We start from the raw sequence: 22,888 nt of genomic DNA on the forward strand, positions 1-22,888 counted from the left end.
CACCTAGGGTGCAGGGCACCGGCAGTAAGAGAAACCAACCCTGGAGCTTTCTTATGGTGAAGCCATATAGAAAATTCCTTTTAAAAAAATTTTTTTTTTAAAAAAAAGGTCAATGAGTAAAGTAAATTCTATGTGAACAGCTGCAGATGCCTGTATCTTAGAGACTGCTAAACTGCACTGATGGAACACATCTTGAAACTGCACTTCAAAATGACAACACACTGATGAGAATAAACTGTGTTGTTCTCAGAGCAGAGTCTGTCCTGCAGGTGTGGGGTGAAGTTATATCGTGAGTATTTGGAGGACAGTATCTTCCCCATGGCACTACAAATCCTCTCAGGGATCAGACTAGGGTTCAGGCCAATTTAATGATTCCCTGTGATTCAACAGCTCTGATCTCATTCATGAGCTAATTTGTTTTTTCAAAGGAATATTAAAAGGTTACTTCCACAGTCATATACTTAAAACCTCATCAAAAACAACACTGGGATAAAAGGAGTTACATAAAAACAAAACAAATCAAAACATACTGTGAAGAGAGTAGACATCCAACCAGTTACCTCCAGATACAGCCGTGCCTTCTCCTGGGTGTTGGGTCCATACTTCCCTGGTTTCTATATCTTCAGTCTGAATGTCTCTCTCAACATTATCTTCATTGTACTGAACATACGCCTTAGAGGCAAAAGTAGCTTAGAATTAACATCTAGTTTCAATTTCAGATCAATTTGCCATTACTTAAAATAAAAGTAACGACATTTTTAAAAGACCTAATACACTTTTTTTAAAAAGTAAAGTATACTTGGGGTTGGGATAAGGTTAGCCTGTGGGGGACTTTCAAATATTAATTGATGTGGGAAATCCTGCCTAAAAGCAGCTGACACAATCCCTGGGCTTGGGTCCTGAACTGTATAGAAATTGGAGAAAATGAACTTAGTATGACTATGCACGCAGCTATTACTCTGCTCTTCTGACTGCGGATGTAGCATGACTACTACTTCTATCAGGCTCCTGCTGCTAAGATTTGCCTGCTAAGACGGGCTTGTGAGCAAAAATTCAACATAAAAGAAACTAAGGACCTGTCATCTGTACCAATTATTTATCATGCCCCAAGAGGCTATGTTAGACTTTGCATTCTTTGAGTTTATGAGTACCAAGTTGTGAAGCACACGCTTTCTCCTGACTACTGCCTTCAGAGGCCATTTCCAATTCTAATATTGCAGAGTAGACACAAGGCACATGCATTTATACTGTACTTTCATTTTATCAGTTAGGTAGCACTAACCTGCTTGGTATTTTTTTTCCCAAAGTTCCTAATGTACATGTCATACTCATTTACTGGTGGTAGATCCAGGAGAGAAAATGTGAACGAAAAGTCTAAGTCAATAAGCCGGAGCAGTTTTGAACTTCGTGTCCTTTAAAACAGATTGGAAACAAAAATTCAATTGAATAACAAAACTCAGGGACTTGCAGGAGGGTATATTTTAGGGTCACATGTAAGTAATTAAGAGTGAGTCTAAAGTATTCAAAAATTATTTTAAATAATTAAACAGGAGTTGAGGATGTAACTCAGTGGCCAAATGCTTTCTTAACTTACACAGGACCCCACATTAGAGGCCTAGGAGAAAAGGAAAAAGCAAGCACAAATAAAAACAGTCAGCAAGTAGTGGTGGGAGTATATCATGAGCCAGTGTGTGACTGGCCCACTGCAGTACACTGAGGCTGACAGTTACAATACATGTATACTAGAATTTCCATGGCCAGCACTGTTTTCATGTTGGCTATAGGATGAATGTCAGGATGACATTTTTGTACTATCAGCTACTATGACAACCAGGTTTTCTGCCTACATTCTCCTAGCTACATCGGCCTATTCCCACAGGAAACAAGCTCCTGACAGACACCAGTAACCCCAGACCCTAGGTGTCCTCTTGCCTCACAGTCTTCTTTCCCAACTATTTATAATGGTTTCACCCTAAAGGCGATGGCACTGGATTCAATGTAAGTATCCCAGTCACCTCCCCTGAGTCTAATGCAAGCTGAGCAAGAAAAGTGTTCTTTATTTCTTCCACTTACCAGTACTCCCACATGGCTGGTGTTCAGTACATATGGATGGGTGAAAGATCTTCCCAGAATCACAGTGTTAACAAGTCACTTGTTCTCACATGGCTCATCTCCTGTCCTCCTCCACTCACTCAGAGGCCTCACAACCACTGTCACTCTTACATCATCTGATTCTCTGGCCACCATCCTACAACTTTCTCCTCACTCCCTACAATCCAGCCTCGAGATTTCCTGCCACAGAAGAACATTCCACACTTCCTGGCTGTGCACATCGTCTCCCTGTGTAGGTGGCTCAGGACAGGGCTCAGCTTTCGGTTTCCACACCTTTCTCCAGCTGCTCCAGCATTAGCCACAGAAAATCATCCTTTCCCTACCGCACAACAACTACAACACAGCCAGTGTCAGTGTGTCAAGGCCGATGTTCCCCACCCTGTACTTAGTCAGCTTGAGTTCTTGTGCTAAGAATACAGCATGATAACTGGGTTCCTTAACTAACTTTGGCATCTGGGTTAGAAAGCCTCTAATTTTTTCTCTCCTTCAATAATGTCTCCACTACTTTTGAATCTTAGTATTTCTATGTAATTTTCAGAATCAGCTTTCTGAAAGGTATGAATTCACACATACCCTTATGGGATTTATAATAGAAAGGCACTTTTTTTGTTTCCTAAGACTCAATAATATGTTCTACATTTCTCTGTGGAGGCCTAATGCAATCATGTTTATCTGGCGCCTATTAATAGGTGAAAATTTAATGGCTAGTACAGAGAAAAACAACTGACTGCCATAAGTTTTTATGCAACATCTTTGCTAAATGCATTCATTATTCACACTCTTAATATATCTTAGTTTTACATGTAGATTTTAAAATTCTATCTATATAATCATGTAGCTAGTAAAATATTTTTTCCAATACATATAATTTTATTTATTCATTTTCATCTAATTAGACTGAAGTAAAGGTGGTAGATTCCACACCCACCTTTAGAGCTGAAAAGCTTCACCAGAACATATGAAACTACTTGTTGAATTTTTTATAAAAATATTCTTACTAGGTGAAATTCCACTCAGTTCTAATTTGCTAAGATTTACTACACTAAGTGTTAACTATGTTATTGTTGTTATATGTCTTTGTTGTTCTGGTAAGGTGATGGATGGCATAAATTAATGTTAACCCAGCCTTGTATCCCTAATTCTTAGGTGTTACCCATTTTGGGTGTCATTGTGTAATGGATGACTATATATAGGAATACTAAGGTAGCCAATGCAGCCTTGTCATTCTTGACATGTCAGGAAACATGAGTCTGCGTCTCTGCTGAGCTAGACATCCAAACAACTTATCATTTCATTGGGCTGTCTGGGCTGCCCGGCAGTGTCTGTGATGATGTCTGGAGCACTGACACCTTTGTTACTGAGATGACTGCAGTCTTTCTGCCCACAGTGAGGCAGTATAACCCAAAAGACTGGTGGTTCAGGTAAGACAAAGGGCATACAAAGTCTGGATTCTTACTTTCCATTCAGGAGTCAGCATCCTCTTCTGCCTTTGAACATCAGAACTCCAGACTCTAGAGCATTTGGACCCCAGATCTAAGGGTCAAGAGTCCACCAGCTCTCACACTGTATCTGGTGTAAGAATTACACCACCCAGCTGGGCGTGGTGGCGCATGCCTTTAATCCCAGCACTCGGGAGACAGAGGCAGGTGGATTTCTGAGTTCGAGGCCAGCCTGGTCTACAAAGTTAAGTTCCAGGACAACCAAGACTATATAGAGAAACCCTGTCTCGAAAAACAAACAAAAAGAAAAAAGAAAAAAACAAAACAACAACAACAACAACAAAAAAAAAAACAGAATTACACCACCCATTTCCTTTGATATCAGGCTTTCGGACCTAAATGGAGCCATACTATGGATTTTTCTGTTTTTGTTTTTGTTTTTGTTTTGTTTTTTATTAATTTGGATAGCCTTTAAGGTACTTCTTGACCCATGCAATGAAGTGAGACAAACCCCCTAATAAATTATGTCCCTACCTGCCACTCTGTATACATACATACATACATACACACATTCATACATTCATACACACACACACACACGTGCACACAACTTTTCATTTTCATAGTCATAAAATTTTGAGTCAAAGTCTGGCTAAACCTCAGGGGAAAAAAAAAACACAAGTTGAAAATGGGACCCATTTTTCTGTTCTCTGGAATCTGTGAAAACAGGAGATATTTCCTCGAGTACAGACCAACTATGTCTGTATGTTAACTTGAGAGAAAAAGTAATTTACATACTAAACAAACTTAACAAAGAAGTTTTAACAGCCTAAAACTTCTGGGATTTGCATCTGCTGTGCTGAGCTGTGCCTTTCTAAGGTTTGCTCATCTCACCTAGATCTTTATTGGCAATTATTCACAGAGTCTCATTTAAAGTTTGTTAGCTCTGCAGCAATGCTCTTTTCCATTTTTACTGTGTCTTTGTTTTCTTCATTGTACTTGACCAAGACCTACCATAGAGTTTATAAATTTGTTCCAAGAATAATTTTGGCTTTGTTGAATTTATTGGAAATATTTTCAATTTTACACAGTTTTGTTCTTGCCTTTTATTTCATTCCTTTATAATTTCTAATTAGTTTCTGCCTCTCCAAGGCTCCTGGCGCCTACTTGGACCTCTGAGATACAGCCTTTCACTTTCCCAATGTGTTTCTGCTGTTGTAGATCCAGCACACCACACTGAAGAAGGTCTGCAAATGCTGCCTTTCACTGTTGCTATTAAAAGCAACACGTGGGCCTGGGTGTGGCTCAGCATGCAGGCCTAGTACACTCAGGGCCCTGAGTCCAACTAGCAGCACCCAAGATGAAAAATTTAAATTCTCAAGCTGGAGAGATACCTCAGCAGTTAAGAGAACTATCCAGTTCTTGCAGAGGACCCAAGGTCAATTCCCAGCGGCTACATAGTGGCTCACAACCATCTAGACTGGGATCTGATGCCCTCTTCTAGCATGTAGGCATAATGCAGATAGAACCCTCATATACATAAAATAAATAAATCTCTAAAGAAAGAGGGGGAAGAAGGGAGAGAAGGGGAGAGAGAGAAAAAGAGAGAGACAGAGATTGTAGACGTTGATTCTCTCCTAATTTCTTCTTTTTTCTTATGGTTCACCAAGAAGTATAATGTTTAATTTCGCAACTTCTGGCAATTTTCTAATTGACCTTTTCTTGATTTGGAGCTTAATTCCATTATGGTTAAAGATAGTCTACTTCACTTTGGCCCATTGATAAAAGACTGTTTAAATGTTATAAAAGTCTACTACATTTTTGTCTGTACTAAATTTCTATCACCAAAAAATAAGTGTGTTAAAAAAAAAAAAATCAGCTGGGCAGTGGTGGTGCACGCCTTTAATCCCAGCACTTGGGAGGCAGAGGCAGGTGGATTTCTGAGTTCGAGGCCAGCCTGGTCTACAGAGTGAGTTCCAGGACAGCCAGGGCAACACAGAGAAACCCTGTCTCAAAAAAAAAAAAAACAAAAAAACAAAAAAGAAAAAAAAATCTCTGACTGTGGGCTGGAGAGATGGCTCAGTGATTATGAAAATTTGTTTTTCTTGCAAAGGACCCAGACCCAGATTCAATTCCCAGTACCAACATGGTAGTTTACAACTATCCATAACACAAACGCCCTCTTCTGACTTCCATGGATGCCAGGCATGCATGAGGAGCATATATATATATACACACATCCACATCATATATATATATATATATATATATATATGTGTGTGTGTGTGTGTGTGTGTGTGTATATATATATATATATGTATGTATATATATATGAGCAATACACTAACACACATAAAAAACAAAATACATTAATCTAAGAAGATTATCTTATCACATCTTTTATTGCATTTGTGGACAGTATTTTTGCTTTGGGTTCGGCTTGATCTGTGATGCTTGCAAACCATGTCGCACTCCTGTTGGATACACAGGTGAGAAGTGTCAGGCTCGGTTAAGCTTGCCCTCTTATCACTACGACATAACATGACATAGCCTTCTCATTCTACGTTTGTCTGACATAGGTATTGTTTTGGTAAAGGTATGTTTACTTGACACAGCTTCCCCCACCCATGTATTTTCAACCTTTCTGTGTCTGGCATGAAAAGTTTCTTTCCTAAAATATACTTATTTTTCCAGTTGTAAAATCTGTGTCTTAAATAGAATTTAAAGGCTACAAGCATTTAGAGACATTACTGACATACTCTGGGTTGCTTTACCATCTGTTTTTCATTTTTTTTACATCCTCTATTCTTTTGTTTTTTCTCTTCTTGCCTAACATTGGATTGATCTTGTGTTTTAATGATCCTATTTATTCACTTATAATACTCTTTCAATTATCTTTGAATGGGCACCCTAAACATTTCAACATAGACCCTTGCCCTACTATAATATAACCTCTTATCTACTATACTATAACCTCTTATCTACTATAATATAACCTCTTATCTAGCTGCAAGGACCTGACAATGACTTATTGTGCCATTTACTTCTCCAAGTCTTGGGCTAAGTAGTAAAGAAGATATTTATTCTATCTAATGTCTAATTCCATAAGATACTGCAGTCATTTAATCAGTCAGTACTGATTTCTATTGGTTCATAAACTTACTTTATTTTTTAGTCATTCTCTCCTTTAGGAGTCCATGTTTTTATCTGGCATCAATTGTTTCTGCCTGAAAATTTCCTGTTTGTTTTATTATAGGTCTGTAAGCAGAGAATTCTCATGGTTTTGTAGGTCTGAAAATGTGCATCTTTTACTTTAATTTTTAAAGACATTATTTAGTTTCAGCACTTGGAGCACTCTGTCACTGTGGCCTATATTTTCCTTTGAATCCCTCCCACTTAGCTGTCGTCTGCTCCAACTTTCAAACTGCAGGCTCCCACCTCTCTAGCTGTTTTTAAGAGCCCTGCTGTCTGGTGCTCTCTCACTGTACTTTTGTTTGTCCTTATTTACTTTTTTTTTTTTTTTTTTAGTTTTTCGAGACAGGGTTTCTCTGTGTAGCCCTGGCTGTCCTGAAACTCACTTTGTAGACCACGTTGGCCTCAAACTCAGAAATCCACCTGCCTCTGCCTCTGCCTCTCGAGTGCTGAGATTAAATGCATGCACCACCACACCTGGTTTTGTCCTTTTATCTACATTTATGCTTCTTGAACCTTGTAAGGCTTTAAATTATTTACATTCATCAGTTTTTGAAAATCTGCCCTGGTCCTTTCTCCTCTCCCTTTCCTTCTGGGAGGGTACGATTCCTTTATACAGAGCAGAGCAGAAGGTCCTCACTCTGTGTCTGGGTCACTTTCAAATCTGCCCCCACGTCCTTATCTTCACATTAAATTGTGAAGTTCCCACTGTCTTCTCTCCAACTCACTGATCCTACCACCTCTGATAATTTGTTATTGAACTAACTCATCTATTCAGTTTTAATTTCAATTATTATATTTTGCAGTAGAGTCCTAAAATTTCTTGTTCTGATCAAATTCATTGCTTGTTAATTTGCTTAAACACACATTAATCACATGCTATTAAGATCTTATTTCTAAAATCCAGAACTAATGATTTGCTCTCAGGATCATACATGAATGTGCTACACTCTTGGTTTGAGTTATATGATTCCAATTCCTGATATGTCTAGTAATTTACTGTATATTAGACATTGTATAGAAAATTTTGTAGAAATTTTGGGTATTTTCTTTTTAGTTTCTTCCTGGCAATCAGAATCCAAATAGGGCACACTCAACAGGTCCTACTGGGATGATGAGAGGCTCAGTGTCATGTTCTGTGATGTTAGATTCTTTCAAACCTGCCTTTCTTCCTAGCACATAGGCCTTAGGAACTTCAACCAAAGTCAGGGGTGTTTACCAAGGATTCTCCTACTTCAAAGTCCTAAACTTCATTTTCCATCGCCCCACCGTAGATGAATGTCCCAGTTCCCTACTCTTGCTTTCTGCCTGACCTGGCCACCTTGAGAAACAAACCCAAAGAGTCCCTAGAATAGGAAAATAGAGGCAACACAGGATTGGCACACTACACTTCTCTTGTGGAGCTTGACCCTTTGCGTCCTGGTGGTCTAAGCTACTAGTTTTTTGTGCAGCCATCTCAGGATTTGTGGTTACTACTGTTGCTTTAGATTCAGCTTTCCTAGTTGTTTTTAGCTGAAGAGCTTTTGGTTTTTTGGTTTTTTTTTGTTTGTTTGTTTCTTCAATACAAACTGTTCATCATAGAAAATGGTCGAAGTTCTGTCCCAATCCTTTGAAACTCACTAGTCAAAAAAGAATGTTGCTCTGATAATTATATGCTGCTCAATAGTGTCTGTCATTGGGTAGCTGTATTTGACACATCATAGAAAGCTGCCTCTGCCTGTCAAGTTGATAAAAGCAAGATGTTATGTTAATGCTCTCAATGGACCCTGGAACACTGTAGTTGTTTTAGCATTTCATCTGTTCAATAAGGGAAGTATTGGCCTTTGCGTGTGAATGCATGCTTCTGACTTAGTAACAAAATACATTTCATCTTTGTACTGACAGCATAACTTTTTTTTCCTATTGAATCACTGGTCATTCCGAGTCATTTCTCAAGGGAAAGAAAGCAAGACAAAAAGCCCTCTTCTTCCTTGCCTCTCTCGTTACCCTGCTTGTAACATTTCTCTGTGGCTCCAGCCACTACGGTTAAGCATCCCTGGTCACAGCCTTTGTGGGAGGACGAATTTAAAAGTTATGGCCCCCAGCCACTGCAGAATCCACTTTAATCATTTGAAAGCCTGCTATGAGGTGAGTGCTCCAGGGTTCTCCACTACATAGGGCTGCCCGCATTAGCATTTCCCCACACTCAGCCATCCAGGCACTCAGGGCAGGAACTCATGGCTAGAGCCATAGTTGAAAGGAGTTCAAGGGAGCCTAATTAATGTCTGAGCAGGTGGCAGACCAAAGGAGTCTAATTAACGCTTGAGCAGGTAGCAAACCTTGGTTATCACTTACATGATGATAGTTTTGCAGGTGTACATAATACAAGAATTGTTGGGTTATGGACGCTTCTACCTATATTTTAAGAGATCAGTACCACAGAGCGACAGTGCTAGCAAGATTCTGGCCACCAGACATCTAAATGTATGGTTATGATTCTGCCGCAGTCAAAACAGACCGAGGGCTCCACGGCTTAGTCCAAAATGGTCAGCCATGAACGTACTGTAGTCATTAGCTAGCAAGCACCTTGTACACAAAAGGGTGTGAACTAATCAGACTAACCAATGACCAGAAAGAACTGTAGTAGTAGTAAAGGAATTGACCAGGATAGGAATACAGCTCAGCAGGAGATTGCTTGCCTAATACTCAAAATATTGGGTTCAATCCCTAAACCATCAACAATGAAAATACAAAACTCTAGTTTTAAGATTATGTTGATGAAGAGTACATTAATATGCATTTACACAAAGCTACAACTAAGATTGGCTAAATGGGAGAACATTTGCCTACAGTACACAAGGCCCTGAGTTTCATCCACAAACACACACATACAACCCTGTGACAAATTCTTTATATACCTACTTTTGCTTGAGGGCCTGACTCCGACTCTTCTGACGATGTGAGGCTGTTGCAAAATCCACAAAAATTCCACAAACAGGGGTTCTAGAAGGGGAATCATTTGCATCTGCATAAGAAAAATAAAAGCCATTTTGTGACAATTAAATAATTCCTTCAAGGAAAAAAACCCACAATTGTAGACATAGATAACAATCACACTGGACAATTTTTATTGAAATTGATAAATCACACCAGTAAGAACTTTAGACATATTTATGAATATATGCATAAAATATAGGTTCCTATCATTATCCTACTTACTCTGGGGGGGGGAAAAAGCAAAACCTCACCTGTGGTCTCATTTCTAAGACTCCATTTACCTAAAGTCTATTGTGACCTCAAAGTTATTAATGAGTAATTCCAAAGTCAAAGTCAACAGTTGATAAGAATTGAAGTACATTCTGTTCTGAGTAGCTTGAAAATCTCACAACGTTTTGTCTAGAACATGAACCATCCCATAGTTTGGTATAGGCAGGCTGTATGTGCTCCCTGCCACCAATTCAGTCACTCGCCCCTACAGACACATTGTCATATCAGCTTTCTTGGTGTCACACTGCTAGTACTCAAGAAACCCTTAATTAGCCCTAAAAGGACAGGAAAACAATATGAATGTGCCAAAGAGGAACCCTTAGTACCTTCTTCTAGGACCACCAGATGGCAGAGCAAATAAGAAACTTGCCTACAAGCCGGACAACCTGATTGATTCCTAGAACCCACAAGATGGAAAGAAAGAAGCAACTTCAGAAGGTTGCCCTTTGACCCTAACATGAACACCATTACAAGCACACACTCCCTCACACATGTGCACACACATACATACATACATACATACATACATGCACACATATATACACAATAAAAATTTAAAGGAGTTTCCTTGAAATAAAAAGGTGAATGTCCTCAATTTAAGTAAAGAAAAAATCCTGAGGCTGCTAAGACCAATGGTAAAAATAAGAAATTCATGCTACATTTGCTGCAGCATCATAACCTGCAAAAGTTTCCGCACTGTTGCATGATGGGAGAAGGCACTATGCTTGTGTGGGGGACAAGAACAGAAAATGTGCTCAAACTGACTGCACAGTGTTGCATCAGAAAGCACTTCTGGGACTAGAAGAGATCATGCAGAGGACCTGGTTTGGTTCCCAACACTCATGTGGCAGCTCACAACTGTCTGTAACTCCAGGGAATCTGATGACCTCTTCTGACCTCTGAAAGTACCAAGTACACATATGGTACTTATGGTACTTAAGTATATACGCAGGATACTCATGGACATAAAATAAAAATTAACTGTTCAGATAACACTTAGGCCACGCAGGCTTGAGCAGGGGAAGAAGCTCACTACGGAGGAAGGGCAACACCTGAAGCAAATCTTCAACTGCAATGAAGTCGGACTCTTCTGAAAGATTCCAGGTAGAAGCTCCATTCACAAGGCCATGAAGATGCAGGAGTAGTCTAGTATATCCCAGTGCCCATGTCACTCATCTCAGTTTAGATCATCACTCCATCATCTCTCTTCAACACAGGATGCATAATCAGAGGACCGTAAACTATTTTAACTGAGCCAAGTCCCCGCCCAGCCAGCTTTGGTTACAACCGACTGCTGTGATTGTTCTCCACTACCCTCTCCCTGTGCCGGACTTACAAGCTAAACTTAATCTTAAGGATGCAAATAGGAGAGAAATTATAGTTTATCTACTGGGCTGAGTATTACCTACACCTACAGGAGTCCAGTGTTTTGGGGGAAACGAGGTAGGTGGTGTGTGACCACAGACAAGAATGATACACTAGAATAAGAAAAGTAGTGCATAAATACAAAATAGTTAAAAGGCAGAAATGACTATAAATGAAGATGAGATGAACCACTTAAAATGTAAAAGAGGAACAAACAAATCAATGTGTAGGTATGTGTCTCATCAGAATACCAAGATTTCCAAAGATATGCTGGCCTTATTATTGGGCTGGGAGAAAAACAGCATCTTAGGCTATCCTTCTTGGTGGAAACAATCATCCCTCGATCCACCACGTTCCTCTAAAAGTTCCTGTAAGCTTCCTGGTTTTACTTGTCAACACATTTAATTATGTATTAATCTGCCTCCTCAATACTGTTGGACATGTGTTTGAGTTTAACAAGAGTCTAAGACACAGACCTGCCATCTGTGATTCTTCTAAACCTTCAGAGGCCTGTGCACATAACTGCACTGACCCTCAAAGCAGAAGACCAGTGATGGAGAGAATATGATTTTGGAGGAGACCATGTCCAGACCAAAGTTTAAGTTCTGGCACTACTAAGAATCCATGCCATGGACATCAGTATGCCAACTACAAAGCTCCAAACAGACCTTGAGAGAATTACTCAGATTTTAAAATGAGCAAACCCATCTTGGTCTTTACAGTCACAGATATAGATACTGGGGCACAGCTGACACCTCTGGTCATCATTTGGCACTAACTCACCAACAGATGGAGATATGCCTTCTGGAGTTGTAAAAACTTTTTCAAGCACTACGGATGACTCTGACGCATTGCAAAAGGTATTTATCAGTTTCCTATAGTCGCAGAAAAGGGTAAAATGACCAGCTTATTATCAAATAGACCCCAGGATGCAGCAGAGTATTCTATGACAGCCCTGGTTAGCCAAGCAGGATACAGTTCGCTACAAATGTGGTGATTAAACAGTGGTCATGGCCAACACCGCCTAGCACTCATGCTTGTGGGTTCATTATACATATTAACTTATGTAATTAACAATCCAGGGAGGTCTTACCCTTACAGAAGCAGAAAAGTAGAAAGGTTAAGTAACTATCTATCCTAGTTAGCATTTACTGTCAACTTGACACATCCTTATAATCACCTTTAAAAAGTCACAACTGAATAATTGTGTGTATCCTTGACACAGCCTATAATCACCTTTAAAAAGTCACAACTGAATAATTGTGTGTATCAGGTTTATTGGTGGACATGTCTGTGAAGGCGTGGCTTGACTATCTTAACTGATGTAGAAGAGCTCAGCCCACTACAGATGGCATCATTCCCAAGCTAGTAGTCCTGGGCTAGCTAAGGAAGCTAGTTAAGCATGGGCCTGGTGATGAGTCAGACAGCAAGCTGGCAAGCAGCATTCTGCCAGGGTTTCTGCTCCAATCTCCTGCTTGTTCCTGCCTTGACTTGTATGGTCTGTGATGGACTGTAGCCTGTTAATGTACAGCAAATAAATTATCTCCTGCCCTAAGGCACTTATATTATAGTCTCACTATTTTATCACAGCAACAGAAAGGTCACACTGCTAGCCAATGCTAAAAGTTGAGATCTAAAACTCCATGAGCACCATTAAACAACTTCTGAGGTACTACCGACAGTAGAGAACATGACTTTGTCTCTGTACACACCCTTCTCTCATGTCCCCCTGCAATAGCTTAATACTGAGGGGCCAAAATCATAGTTCTTCCTTTCTAGGGAGCAATGTGCGTGGGAGTGGCCAATTCATCTTGCCAACTGAGTAAAGGAAGATATCATGCCAAACATAAATGAAGGAAATGAAAAGGTTGTTCATGGATATATTATACAGACCTAAGATAAATACACTGCCTTGCCACTCTGAGGCCATAGTACCAGTACCTGGGTACCATGGTACAGTACCACATAGTACAATCCACACAGTAAAAAGACTGGGTCCTTCCTTCTGCCAGGTCCATTAGCCCAGGCATCAAACGAGTACTTCTAGCTATCAACTTATAGAACACCAACGATCCATACCGCCCAATAGCTGGCTACTTCTGCAGCAGCACACAGCGTGACTGCCGATTACTCTTCCAGACTTCCAGGTGCATTATTACACTGCACTAGTAAGTAACTGCTATTAACTTGATTCATTGTGGACTACAAGATCTTACTGGCAGGAGGTTTGGGCTATGTGTGAGCAGACCTGTTCCACAGGGCAGGTGATAGGCCTTGCTAGCTCCACAGAAGCCCAAGGCACTGTACAAAACAGAGAGCAGCCCTGTGAGGTGGCCAATAGGCCTGAGATGGCACTCACAGCATGTTGGGAAGCATACTGGCTATTGAACCCTTTCTCAAGGGATTTCCTTTATGAAATTAAAATTCTTACTTGGTGAAAATTCGAGGACATTACCAAAGGGAACAAGAACACATGCCTACAGGCTGTACAAGAGGCTGGTAGCAGTGCAAAACAATATGCATGGTTGTACATGGAGGATAGCTCGTGTCAGCTCGTAACCACTGTTACCAGAGCTCACAGAACACGTTCCCAGTTACAAGTGTCCCCATGCATACCTGTCCAGGGCTCCTTTGTATACTCCGTCCAACCTTGCTTCTGAAACATTTTCAAAGATAACTCGCCAACCCTTTCATTCTCTGCACTGATCGCCTTTTGAATTTCCTGTATTTCCCTTTTCTGGGCCAGAGGAAGTTCTTCGGCCTTTTCTCTAGCTTCATGCTCATTATTGCTGTCATCGTCTCCATCGCAAACCTCAAAGTCATCTTCATAATCCTACAAGCAATAGGAAGGTGTGGGGTGGCTTAAGGCAAGTGAGTTGATGCTCATATACAACAAAACATTACAATTTATAATGTAAAATCAGCAAAACTCTTATAGCTAATTATAATTCAATGATTTTAATGTTGCTGGACTGTAAATCTATAATATACTGCTACCTTTGTTTTTCTGAAAATGAACCGCAGGATATAGAACCATGTATACTCATAAGTATTAATGTACAAACTTTGTGCTAAGATTGTGAAGTGTTATATGTACTTATAGTTACACACATATAAATGTTTGAATACAGTGCACTTAAAATGGGGTTAAACTGTAACCCTGGTGGGAATATAGCAAACTTTGCACAGGTAACTACCAGATCTATATCAAATCTTACCAGACACGAACAAGAGAGAAAATAATTACTACATCTGCACTAATTTTTAAGACCAAATCGTTAAACTGAGAAAAATTTAAATTTTATACATACCACAAAATCATCTTCTAAGTTGGGCAGATATTCATCAGGCCCAGTAGCCTCTAAATCGTTGTCTTCTTTTTCAAGTTCCTAGAAACAAAAGTTGAACATGAAACAAAACAAACAAACAAACAAAAAAAGTCAATCATAAATATTGCAGAGAAGTTGGAAATATGTGTTTTCTAGGATTCATGTGATGCTGATTTAAAATTATTTGTAAAACATAAAAATTTAGGATTATTTTAAGAGATGCCCTTGTAAGAACACACTACACTTTCAAAAAGCTAAAAAGTCTTTAAGCTTTCACCATAAACAATGATAAATGTTTGAGAGGTGTTTACTCTATAACAAACATTATACAATATACATGTGACTGATACAGGACAACTGTTTCAGGTTCTATAAAAGCAGCAGTTCAAAGTGCATGTATGAGAACAAAAGTCACCACAGTGGTCTCTGAAAACATTAAGCAACTGGACTGATGAAGTCAAGTATACACAGGAAGAAAATAAAACCTTGGCAATAAGTAGCTGTACATTTTTTTTCATTTTTTCTAAACCTCTTTACCAATTCTGATTCAAACTACTTTGTAATTGGATCACTTAATTTCTCCTTTCAAAGTAGCACCTACCTTTTTAATGTTAAATTTCAAATTTTAATAAAAGATTTTCAATTTTCTGTTAAATATATTTTAACAGCTGGGTGTGATAGCAAGCACCAGTAATCTAGGCTGATTGGAAGATGGAGGTAGCAGGGTCACTGGAAGCCAAAGCTATAGATCAGCCTGCACAGCATAGTTAGACCTCATCTCAAAGAGGGGAGGGGCAGTACATGAACCACATGACTACAATTACTACTCTCCCTCTATTAGTTACAAAATATTGATTTAGGTCATCTTTTCATATGCCACCCTCATTGTGATGGTTAATGTTAACTTCATTAGACGGAGAAGCATTGACAATATTTATAAAGCACATCAGACGATCATGAAGATGTGTCCAAAGAGTGGAGGTCAACTAGGGGAGAGGCAGCCCTAAATGAGGGCAGCACAGTGGCATGTGCTAGGGCCTCAGAAGCCTGCAGCACAGGCCTGTGCTCTCCCTCCCTGACATAATGAACTGAAACCTCTGAGAACATGGGCCAAATAAGTCCTTCCTCCCTTGACTTAAGGCTGATGCTTCGTCATGGCAACCAAAAGCGCTCAGGGTAGCAGAGAGTAAGACTGAGCATTACTGGCTACTCTGAGCAACACAAGCGCTACCTGTTGACTTCAGGCTGAGCATAAAGACAATCCCGTGGAGCAATACCTTCAATTCCCTTTTCTTGTGCTCTTCTTTCGAAGATCTCTCTTTTTTATCTGCATGACTTCGGCGCCTCTCGTCATCATAGTGCAGTCCTTCTTTGTGCCGCTTCTCTCTGTGTCTGTCCTCCACTTCCCTGTCGGAGAGCGAGCTCCCCTTCTCCCTTGCGTGCCTCTCCCTTTTCTCCCTCATGCTGCTCTTCTCTCTCAGCCTCTTCTCCCGATCTGCGTCTTTGGCTTTCCTGTGCTTCTTCTCGCCGTCCTCCTTGTACAGCCAGTAGCTGAGGGGGTGCTCCTTACTGTCTCCATACTGCAGCTTTAACCAACAAGAAAGCTACGTGAGCTGAGGGTCACAACACACGCTGCTGCCTGCGTGCAATACAGTGACATGTGCTGCCTGTGTGTATTACAGTGACATGTGCTGCCTGTGTGTATTACAGTGACATGTGCTGCCTGTGTGTATTACAGTGACATGCACTGCCTGTGTGCATTATAGTGACATGAGCTGCCTCTGTGTAATACAGTGACATGTACTGCCTGTGTGTTTACAATGACATGTGCTGCTTGTGTAATACAGTGACATGTGCTGCCTGTGTGTATTACAGTGACATGTGCTGCATGTGTGTATTACAGTGACATGTGCTGCCTGTGTGTATTAAAGTGACACGTGCTGCCTATGTGTATTACAGTGACACGTGCTGCCATTGTGTATTACAGTGACATGTGCTGCCATTGTGTATTACAGTGACATGTGCTGCCTGTGTGTATTAGAGTGACATGTGCTGCCTGTGTGCATTATAGTGACATGAGCTGCCTCTGTGTAATACAGTGACATGTACTGCCTGTGTGTTTACAATGACATGTACTGCTTGTGTAATACAGTGACACGTGACACGTGCTGCCTGTATTACAGTGACATGTGCTGCCTGTGTGCATTACAGTGACATGTGCTGCCTGTGTGCATTATAGTGACATGTGCTGCTTGTGTGTATTACAGTGACATGTGCTGCCTGTGTGTAATACAGTGACATGTGCTGCCTGTGTGCATTATAGTGACATGTGCTGCTTGTGTATAATACAGTGACATGTGCTGCCTGTGTGTATTACAGTGACATGTGCTGCCTGTGTGTAATACAGTGACATGTGCTGCCTGTGTGCATTATAGTGACATGTGCTGCTTGTGTGTAATACAGTGACATGTACTGCCTGTGTGTTTACAATGACATGTGCTGCTTGTGTAATACAGTGACACGTGCTGCCTGTATTACAGTGACATGTGCTGCCTGTGTGCATTACAGTGACATGTGCTGCCTGTGTGCATTATAGTGACATGTGCTGCTTGTGTGTATTACAGTGACATGTGCTGCCTGTGTGTAATACAGTGACATGTGCTGCCTGTGTGCATTATAGTGACATGTGCTGCCTGTGTGTATTACAGTGACATGTGCTGCCTGTGTGTATTACAGTGACATGTGCTGCCTGTGTGTAATACAGTGACATGTGCTGCCTGTGTGCATTATAGTGACATGTGCTGCTTGTGTGCATTATAGTGACATGTACTGCCTGTGTGTTTACAATGACATGTGCTGCTTGTGTAATACAGTGACACGTGCTGCCTGTATTACAGTGACATGTGCTGCCTGTGTGCATTACAGTGACATGTGCTGCCTGTGTGCATTATAGTGACATGTGCTGCTTGTGTGTATTACAGTGACATGTGCTGCCTGTGTGTAATACAGTGACATGTGCTGCCTGTGTGCATTATAGTGACATGTGCTGCTTGTGTATAATACAGTGACATGTGCTGCCTGTGTGTATTACAGTGACATGTGCTGCCTGTGTGTAATACAGTGACATGTGCTGCCTGTGTGCATTATAGTGACATGTGCTGCTTGTGTGTAATACAGTGACATGTACTGCCTGTGTGTTTACAATGACATGTGCTGCTTGTGTAATACAGTGACACGTGCTGCCTGTATTACAGTGACATGTGCTGCCTGTGTGCATTACAGTGACATGTGCTGCCTGTGTGCATTATAGTGACATGTGCTGCTGCTTGTGTGTATTACAGTGACATGTGCTGCCTGTGTGTAATACAGTGACATGTGCTGCCTGTGTGCATTATAGTGACATGTGCTGCCTGTGTGTATTACAGTGACATGTGCTGCCTATGTGTAATACAGTGACATGTGCTGCTTGTGTGTATTACAGTGACATGTGCTGCCATTGTGTATTACAGTGACATGTGCTGCCTGTGTGCATTATAGTGACATGAGCTGCCTCTGTGTAATACAGTGACATGTACTGCCTGTGTGTTTACAATGACATGTGCTGCTTGTGTAATACAGTGACACGTGCTGCCTGTATTACAGTGACATGTGCTGCCTGTGTGCATTACAGTGACATGTGCTGCCTGTGTGCATTATAGTGACATGTGCTGCTTGTGTGTATTACAGTGACATGTGCTGCCTGTGTGTAATACAGTGACATGTGCTGCCTGTGTGCATTATAGTGACATGTGCTCCTTGTGTATAATACAGTGACATGTGTTGCCTGTGTGTATTACAGTGACATGTGCTGCCTGTGTGTAATACAGTGACATGTGCTGCCTGTGTGCATTATAGTGACATGTGCTGCTTGTGTGTAATACAGTGACATGTACTGCCTGTGTGTTTACAATGACATGTGCTGCTTGTGTAATACAGTGACACGTGCTGCCTGTATTACAGTGACATGTGCTGCCTGTGTGCATTACAGTGACATGTGCTGCCTGTGTGCATTATAGTGACATGTGCTGCTTGTGTGTATTACAGTGACATGTGCTGCCTGTGTGTAATACAGTGACATGTGCTGCCTGTGTGCATTATAGTGACATGTGCTGCCTGTGTGTATTACAGTGACATGTGCTGCCTGTGTGTAATACAGTGACATGTGCTGCTTGTGTGTATTACAGTGACATGTGCTGCCATTGTGTATTACAGTGACATGTGCTGCCTGTGTGCATTATAGTGACATGAGCTGCCTCTGTGTGTAATACAGTGACATGTACTGCCTGTGTGTTTACAATGACATGTGCTGCTTGTGTAATACAGTGACACGTGCTGCCTGTATTACAGTGACATGTGCTGCCTGTGTGCATTACAGTGACATGTGCTGCCTGTGTGCATTATAGTGACATGTGCTCCTTGTGTATAATACAGTGACATGTGTTGCCTGTGTGTATTACAGTGACATGTGCTGCCTGTGTGTAATACAGTGACATGTGCTGCCTGTGTGCATTATAGTGACATGTGCTGCTTGTGTGTAATACAGTGACATGTACTGCCTGTGTGTTTACAATGACATGTGCTGCTTGTGTAATACAGTGACACGTGCTGCCTGTATTACAGTGACATGTGCTGCCTGTGTGCATTACAGTGACATGTGCTGCCTGTGTGCATTATAGTGACATGTGCTGCTTGTGTGTATTACAGTGACATGTGCTGCCTGTGTGTAATACAGTGACATGTGCTGCCTGTGTGCATTATAGTGACATGTGCTGCCTGTGTGTATTACAGTGACATGTGCTGCCTGTGTGTAATACAGTGACACGTGCTGCTTGTGTGTATTACAGTGACATGTGCTGCCATTGTGTATTACAGTGACATGTGCTGCCTGTGTGTATTAGAGTGACATGTGCTGCCTGTGTGTATTACAGTGACATGTGCTGCCTCTGTGTAATACAGTGACATGTACTGCCTGTGTGTTTACAATGACATGTGCTGCTTGTGTAATACAGTGACACGTGCTGCCTGTATTACAGTGACATGTGCTGCCTGTGTGCATTACAGTGACATGTGCTGCCTGTGTGCATTATAGTGACATGTGCTGCTTGTGTGTATTACAGTGACATGTGCTGCCTGTGTGTAATACAGTGACATGTGCTGCCTGTGTGCATTATAGTGACATGTGCTGCTTGTGTGTAATACAGTGACATGTACTGCCTGTGTGTTTACAATGACATGTGCTGCTTGTGTAATACAGTGACACGTGCTGCCTGTATTACAGTGACATGTGCTGCCTGTGTGCATTACAGTGACATGTGCTGCCTGTGTGCATTATAGTGACATGTGCTGCTTGTGTGTATTACAGTGACATGAGCTGCCTGTGTGTATACAGTGACACGTGCTGCCTGTGTGTATTATAGTGACATGTGCTGCTTCTGTATATTACACTGGCATGATGCTATCGAGGTATATTACAGTGAAAGAAAATCACAGTGGGTACACCTCTGTCTCCCTAAAATCCTTGATCCAGAAGAAGAATAATCCTCATTCACACCAACACCAAGCACTACAAAGCAAGATCATCTAAACCTAGATGTCCTCTATCTGACTTAAAAATTGTCTAAATTCCTCTGGATGAGGGTCTGGATGGTCCTGGGTTAAGGCTTGGTCTCCAGGGTGTCACTGTGGGAGGTACTGTGAACCTACCTGCAGGAAGTGCAGCCATGTGAAAGGCTGAGGGGACTCTGGGCTTTGTTTTCCTATTCCTCCCTCTGCTTTCTAGTCCCTGAATGGGGTGTGAGTAGCTTTGCTCCTCTGTGCATCCCTACAACGTGCTACCTCTCTACAACAGGGCCGACCAGTCATGGGCTGAAGGTTCCAATTCTGTGAATCAAAGTCAACCTTTTTTTATATATATATTGAATTCCTTGGATATTCTATTATAGTGACAGAAATCTAATACACACAGCAAAACAAACAGCATTTGACTTCTTTGTTTCTCCACCACATTCTTAATTTGTCCCCTCAATTTAATTTGTCCCCGTAGTCCCTGTAGTCCCTGCTGCAGAGACTTTGTAACTGGTTTCCTTTATTTCTGGAGAAATATGTTTAACTGAGGTCCTCAGTTTTATAGGCAGATCACTACCTAAAGTCACTTGCCAAATAAACTATGAGAATTTAAAAGCTAAGGCTAAAGGACCTTTCCTTTAAAGACCCATAACAAAGCCCAAACAACTATTACATCACAACTATTACATGAAGTAGAAAGAGGGCTTGTTAAGCATTCTGTGCACCAAAGGACAGACTTAATCTATGTCATTATTTGCCCTTTACTTATAAAAATAAAAGACTCCTCAAATTAAAAAAAAGCAACATAAATGCCTGACAAGGAGTTAATTTTTTAAAGTAAACTGAAGACTAGCCACTAGAAGGTAAGTGTTACACAAGTAGTAATTAGTGAACAGTGGTTAATTTCCATAAGTAAACACCCATGCACCGGGCATGGTGGCGCACGCCTTTAAACCCAGCATTTGGGAGGCAGAGGCAGGCGGAATTCTGAATTTGAGGCCAGCCTGGTCTACAGAGTGAGTTTCAGGACAGCAAGGGCTATACAGAGAAACCCTGCCTCAAAAAAACCAAAAAAAAAAAAAAAAAAAAAGACGAAGAAGAAGAAGTAAACACCCACATAGGGTACAGGAAGAATCCATTCTAATGTTCTTTAGCCCAGGATGGTGTCCTGGCTAGTCTGTGTCAACTTGACACAAGGTGGAGTCACCTAAAAGGAGGGAATCTCAATTGATTAAATGCCTCAATAAGATCCAGCTGTAGGAGGCCCCCAATGGAGGAGCTAGAGAAAGGACCCAAGGAGCTAAAGGGGTCTGCAACCCTCTAGGAGGAACAACAATATGAACTAACCAGTACCCCCCAGAACTGTGTCTCTAGCTGCATATGTAGCAGAGGATGGCCTAGTCGGCCATCAGTGGGAGGAGAGGCCTTGGTATTGCGAAGATCATATGCCCCAGTACAGGGGAATGCCAGGGCCAGGAAGCAGGAGTGAATGGGTTGGGGAGCAGGGCGGGGGGAGGGTATAGGGGGCTTTGAGAGTAGCATTTGAAATGTAAATGAAAAAAATATCCAATTAAAAAATGCCTTAAAAAAAGAAAAAAGAAAAAAAAACAAAGATCCAGCTGTAGGGTATTTTCTTAGTGATTGATGGGGAAGGGCCCAGCCCATTGGCTGAGCAAGCCAGTAAGCAGCACCTCTCCATGGCTTCTGCCTCAGCTCCTGCCTCCAGGTTCCTGCCCTGCTTGAGTTTCCTCCTGACTCCTTTAGATGATGGACTACAATGTGGAAATGTAAGCCAAATAAACCCTTTCCTCCCCAGATTGTTTTTTGGTCATGGGGTTTTGTCACAGCAATAGTGACCCCACCTAAGACAAAATGATACACACACCAATCATCCTATTGTGGAGGTTAAACACTAGATGTATACACTGAAGTGTCACACTGTGCCCTAGAAGTATGTATAATTATTACATGTCAATAATAAGTTAAAAATGAATTTAAAAAAAAAAAAAAAGAAACTATCCAGACGCTTCATTTCCTTCTTCAGTTCCCAAGTGCTCTGCTGAATTGGGCCTGCAAGCCTTACCTTTCTTTCTCGGTATCTTCTTTCTCTATCTTCATCTATTCTTTCAGAGTCTTCATCTCTCCTTTCTCTTTCCTCAGTTCGTATTTTACTTGCTAAAAAAAAAGCACAACAGCATATTTTTAATATTCACAAATTATATCTTACCAAGAGGACCACCTAATAACTTGCTGCAGGCTTTACTGTTATTGCACGTATGTTCATTAATTTGTATCGTAAAACCTTCTTCAACTAAAACACATTCTCAAAACTCAAGGGCAACAAGTGTCAGGATCTAAACTTAAAGTAGAAGGGGAATACGGCAGGCTCAGAACCAGATACGGTTCTTCCCCTCTCCCTGTTTGTTACTGAGACGAGCGGGTAAATGTCTATGTACCCCTGGAAGTAGAGATGGGCCTCACAGATAACGTCTGAGAGGAAACGGAAGCCGATTATGCAGTGGCTGCTGAGAGGGTGAGTCACATCCAAAGGACTGCCGAGTACAGACACACCAGCTTCCACTGACACCTCATTAGCTCACA

The 22,888-nt window shown here is 41.2% G+C and overlaps 1 protein-coding gene across 4 annotated transcripts in view; it reads right to left on the reverse strand.

The window, feature by feature from the left end:
* Window positions 1-22,888, reverse strand: part of Wdr60 (WD repeat domain 60) — a 56,786-nt gene that overhangs the window by 25,774 nt on the left and 8,124 nt on the right. For 3 of the 4 annotated variants that reach the window (XR_381520.4, XM_006515780.4, NM_146039.3), the window contains 7 exons: window positions 22,371-22,462; window positions 15,961-16,269; window positions 14,666-14,743; window positions 13,971-14,187; window positions 9,645-9,747; window positions 1,283-1,412; window positions 561-672 (listed from right to left, as the gene is read on the reverse strand). Coding sequence is in view for 3 of the 4 variants with exons in the window: in XM_006515780.4 (XP_006515843.1) it covers window positions 561-672; window positions 1,283-1,412; window positions 9,645-9,747; window positions 13,971-14,187; window positions 14,666-14,743; window positions 15,961-16,269; window positions 22,371-22,462 (1,041 nt within the window). In the remaining variant the exon portion in view is untranslated. Of the gene's footprint in view, window positions 1-560; window positions 673-1,282; window positions 1,413-2,073; window positions 4,434-9,644; window positions 9,748-13,970; window positions 14,188-14,665; window positions 14,744-15,960; window positions 16,270-22,370; window positions 22,463-22,888 lie in introns of those variants that run through there. The other variant, XM_011244097.3, reaches the window with a different exon arrangement.

The sequence above is a fragment of the Mus musculus genome, chromosome 12 (assembly GCF_000001635.26).
Source record: "Mus musculus strain C57BL/6J chromosome 12, GRCm38.p6 C57BL/6J".
Taxonomy (NCBI): domain Eukaryota; kingdom Metazoa; phylum Chordata; class Mammalia; order Rodentia; family Muridae; genus Mus; species Mus musculus.